This window comes from Archocentrus centrarchus, chromosome 23 (genome assembly GCF_007364275.1).
Source record: "Archocentrus centrarchus isolate MPI-CPG fArcCen1 chromosome 23, fArcCen1, whole genome shotgun sequence".
NCBI lineage: Eukaryota > Metazoa > Chordata > Actinopteri > Cichliformes > Cichlidae > Archocentrus > Archocentrus centrarchus.
Genome location: NC_044368.1, coordinates 1,224,536 through 1,229,016, shown reverse-complemented (window position 1 = coordinate 1,229,016; position 4,481 = coordinate 1,224,536). Strand labels below are relative to the sequence as shown.

The 4,481-nt window shown below is 47.6% G+C and overlaps 1 protein-coding gene across 1 annotated transcript; it reads left to right on the top strand.

The window, feature by feature from the left end:
- Nucleotides 1–1,356: 1,356 nt before the first annotated feature.
- Nucleotides 1,357–3,406, top strand: kcna1b (potassium voltage-gated channel, shaker-related subfamily, member 1b). Its single transcript, XM_030720152.1, has 2 exons — nucleotides 1,357–1,391; nucleotides 1,695–3,406. Exon 2 carries the CDS (start codon nucleotides 1,858–1,860, stop codon nucleotides 3,346–3,348), a length of 1,491 nt encoding a protein of 496 aa, XP_030576012.1. The 5' UTR covers nucleotides 1,357–1,391; nucleotides 1,695–1,857; the 3' UTR covers nucleotides 3,349–3,406.
- Nucleotides 3,407–4,481: the final 1,075 nt, after the last annotated feature.

The following is a 4,481-nucleotide window of genomic DNA, read 5'->3' as shown; positions in this document are numbered from 1 at the left end:
ACTGTCATATTTATGATACCTGCTGTTACTGAAACTAAGTGCCAGGTGAGGATTGTCTGGTTGTTCTACAGTTTGTTTGTATAAAACATGTTCGACTGTCTGTCACAGACAAAGGGAGATACCTGTATCTTATCTCACACCTGGATATAAATAAGGATATTTTAGCTCCGCCCCTGAGCGTTAATAGTTTTATATGTTTACACTGTAAATACATGAAGATAAATTCATTTGTATTTTTGAGCCTCTGACGTTTAACTCAGTGAAGTTGGTACTAACGAGCTTCCATAGCTGATGAACCCATAAATGATCTTAGAATCGATTTTAATGAATTTATTTTATGTCTCTTTGTGTTTTTAAATAAAGTTTGTTTTTTATTCCTGATTGTTCTCTGGAACAGTCTGAGCAGAGGAAGTCTGCGGTTCTCCCTGTTACCATAGCAACACCGGGGGTATTTACACCAACACGCAGGTCTGACTGTCGCAAACTGCTCAGCAGCCAATTACAGGGGACAGTTTGATCCGCAGATTCCTGCAGTCAAACCTGAGACCTGCTCGCTGTGAGATACCTGCAGCAGAAACGCGTCGGACTGGTTACATAACCCATGATGCAGTGCGCTCCTCTCGCGCTCGTTCTTTGCGTTGTGGCGCGCGTGTCCGCGGATCCTTCATCGGGATTTTAGCAGAACTTCAGCTGACAGGAGTTGTGCAGCTCAGGCTCGACCTGCTGCAGGACTCTTGGCTCCGTTCCCGCACACATTCAGGACTGTAGCACCTGCTGGCTTTTACAGTCTGTCTGCACTGCGTCGAAACTCCCTCCTCCTCCTCCTCCTCCTCTCCTCTCCCTCACTCCCCTCACTCACTCACTCTCTCCTAACCCCTCCCTCCCTCTCTCACTCACTTCTTCTTTTTTCTCTCTCTCTCCTCATGAAATCCTGCAATATGCTTCCAAATTCCCGGACGCGGACCCTCTCCTGAGCCGGTTTTCCTTTAAAGCCTCTGATTTTTTTTTCCCCCTCGTTTTTACCGCAGAGAAAAACACGAAGAGCCGCTTTCTCTGTGCGGATGCTGTTGCAGTGCCAAGTCCTCCCAGTCCTCCCCATCAGACTGGGGGCCAGCTTTTTGGGTCTCCAGCATGATTTTAAGAAATTGTCAATCAGGATTTTTGCTGCGTTCAGAGCCGTCTGAAGCCTCCTCCTCCTTTCAGCGGGCTGCTCCGGTCGACGCTGAAAACCTACACCAAGAGGATACGGATGTTGACCAAGACAACATAGTGTATTAATATTTCAGAGATACTGTAAAGCGATATCAGTATTAAAGCCCAAGTTGTGGCGGGTGGCCGGGAAAGGTGCGCACCGTGAGGATCTCCATCTGCTGCTCTCCGGCTCTGCTCAGGTGCGTTTTATCTGACATCTTCATCACTCAGAGGGTATTTTAGATGGGAACTGTTTGTTCGTATAAACGTGAAAAGATTTTTGTGGCTGAAGCTGAGTGATGTGCGCAGAGAGGCAGCGCAGCGGGGCTGCGAACTCGAGTACTGATGTATGCGGTAAAAATACAGCAAATGCAGCGCAGGCTTCTTCAGGTGCTGCAGGATTTTTTTTTTTTTTTTTTGCCTCTCTCTGAACAACACGAAGCTCTCTGACCGATAAAAATGTCAGTGTGGGAATAAATGCTGCAGATTTTTGTTTCTTTCAGGTGAGAGAAAGGAGATGTGATGCTGGTGAAGATGATGATGATGATGATGGAGAGGGAGGTTCTTCACAGCTCCTGGCCACAGTAGGAGCTTCTCCACTCCAACCCGCCCCCTCCCTCCTCTACACCTAAACTTCCTGTTCGTCTCCTCTGCCCGCCAGGAAGGATGACTGTGGTGTCCACAGAAAACATGGACGAGACCTCCACCCTGCCGGGTCACCCGCAGGACCCCTACCCACCCGACGACGACCATGACAACCACGACTGCTGCGAGCGGGTGGTCATCAACATCTCGGGGCTTCGCTTCGAGACCCAGCTGAAGACCCTCTCCCAGTTCCCAGATACCCTCCTGGGAAACCCCAAGAAGAGGATGCGCTACTTTGACCCCCTTCGAAACGAGTACTTCTTTGACCGGAATCGCCCGAGCTTCGACGCCATCTTGTATTATTACCAGTCAGGAGGACGACTGAGGAGGCCAGTCAACGTGCCGCTGGATATGTTCTCAGAGGAAATAAAGTTTTATGAACTCGGTGCCGAGGCTATGGAGAAATTTCGGGAGGATGAGGGGTTTATTCGGGAAGAGGAGCGGCCTCTGCCCGAAAATGAGTTTCAACGGCAGATCTGGCTCCTCTTCGAGCATCCGGAGAGCTCGGGGCCAGCACGGGGAATCGCCATCGTCTCTGTGATGGTCATTCTTATTTCCATAGTCATATTTTGCTTGGAGACATTACCAGAGCTGAAGGAGGATCCCAATGACCGGATTCGCATGGTGGGCAACACCACCGTGTTCTACAAAGCAAACGTCCTCACAGACCCTTTCTTTGTGGTGGAGACGCTCTGCATCATCTGGTTTTCCTTTGAGTTGATAGTTCGATTCTTTGCCTGCCCCAGCAAGGCAGCGTTCTTCAAAAACATGATGAACTCTATTGATATTGTGGCTATAATCCCATACTTCATCACTCTTGGCACAGAGCTGGCAGATGACCAAGGCAACAGGGAGGGGAAAGGCGGAGGGGAGCAGGCCACGTCTCTGGCCATTCTCAGGGTAATCCGTCTGGTGAGGGTGTTCAGGATCTTTAAACTGTCCCGACACTCCAAAGGGCTCCAGATTCTGGGGCAAACTCTAAAGGCGAGCATGCGGGAGCTGGGCCTGCTCATTTTCTTCCTCTTCATCGGTGTGATTTTGTTTTCCAGCGCCGTCTACTTCGCGGAAGCCGAGGAAAAGGAGTCGTTCTTCACCAGCATCCCAGATGCTTTCTGGTGGGCTGTGGTGTCGATGACAACAGTCGGCTATGGGGACATGTACCCCGTGACCATCGGAGGTAAGATTGTCGGCTCGCTTTGCGCCATCGCTGGAGTGTTAACCATCGCGCTGCCGGTGCCCGTCATTGTGTCCAACTTCAACTACTTCTACCACCGGGAGACGGAGGGCGAGGAGCAGGCCCAGCTGCTCAATGTCAGCAACCAGAACCTGGCGTCGGACACCAACTCGAGCCGCCGCAGCTCCTCGGTGGTCAGCAAATCGGAGTACATGGAGATAGACGAGGACTTGAACAACAGCATCGATAACTTTAGGGAAGCAAACCTTAGGACTGCCAACTGCACGGCTCCCAGCCAGAACTGCGTGAACAAGGGGAAGCTGCTCACCGACGTGTGAGGCGGCAGGCGACGGCCGCTGTAAATATTGTAGAAATATCTGGATGCTTTATCTCCATTGGTGCATTTTATTCTCATCTCTGCATTGATTCATTCAATCATGTGAAGACTTTAACGAGCACATGGTCAAATTATATAAAAAAAAACATTTGTTTGGCAATAGTACAAAAATCTGCAGGTACTCGGGAAACATTTGAGAAATTATTGGCAAAATTTAATAACTCACACCCTTCAATTTAAAGCACAGCTCCTCCAGTTTCATCGACTGTATATTAATATGGACGAAAGCTTTGAAAAGTGAAGCCGATGCTGGAGCTCCTTAAACCTGCATTCCTCCTAATGTCCAGCAGGGGGCGACTCCTGGTTGTAAAAAGATTGTATTGATTGTATAAAAGTCTATGAGAAAAGGAGCCCTCGGCTCAGCGGAGCTCTGAGCTCAGTAACAAGTTTGTGGTCTCGGTCACTGGTTTCAAGTCTTAATAAAACATGAACAAATCATTTTGGAAATTAGGATCCCGTTAGAGTCACATGGGGCGATAATAAATGAGGGGCGGATTTAGGACAGAGCTTGTTCAGACGCTGGAGGCTTCACAAAGCTGTGCATGACATCATCACACTGGCTACGTCCATCTTTTATATACAGTCTAAGAGGTTAGTTTAAATGTCAGCTTATTTGGACCAAACTGGGAGCTCTGGGTTTTAAACCTGTGAAAAGGCTGCAAAACAGATTGCCGCATTGCATTCTGGGAAATGTAGTGATTTTGCCCTAATCAGCGATGGAAGAGTAAGACTAGCCTTTCTTTCTGTTTTGCATCATTTTCTTTCAGCTAAAGACAGAACATCCTTTTATCAGTGAAATACTAAACTAATGGAGCGCCCAATTAACAGAGTTATTATGATAACTCTGCATTGATATGCTTCAGTTTTAGATTTTAGAATTTAAAATGGATCCTGCGAGAATCCTTTTATATGATTTTATGTACGCAGCCTCGTCTATCTGAGCTACACTTTTTACAAAGAGATATTTCAGCACACGTTACAGGTAACATCAAAAAGTAAAACTACAAATAACACAGACAGAAAGAATCGAATGTTAAGAAGATAAAAGCAAACTAAACAGTATCACTGGTGCAT

Bases quoted from the DNA above. Each gene is read 5' to 3' on its own strand.
- kcna1b (XM_030720152.1), top strand. From the start codon at position 1,858: ATGACTGTGGTGTCCACAGAAAACATGGACGAGACCTCCACCCTGCCG.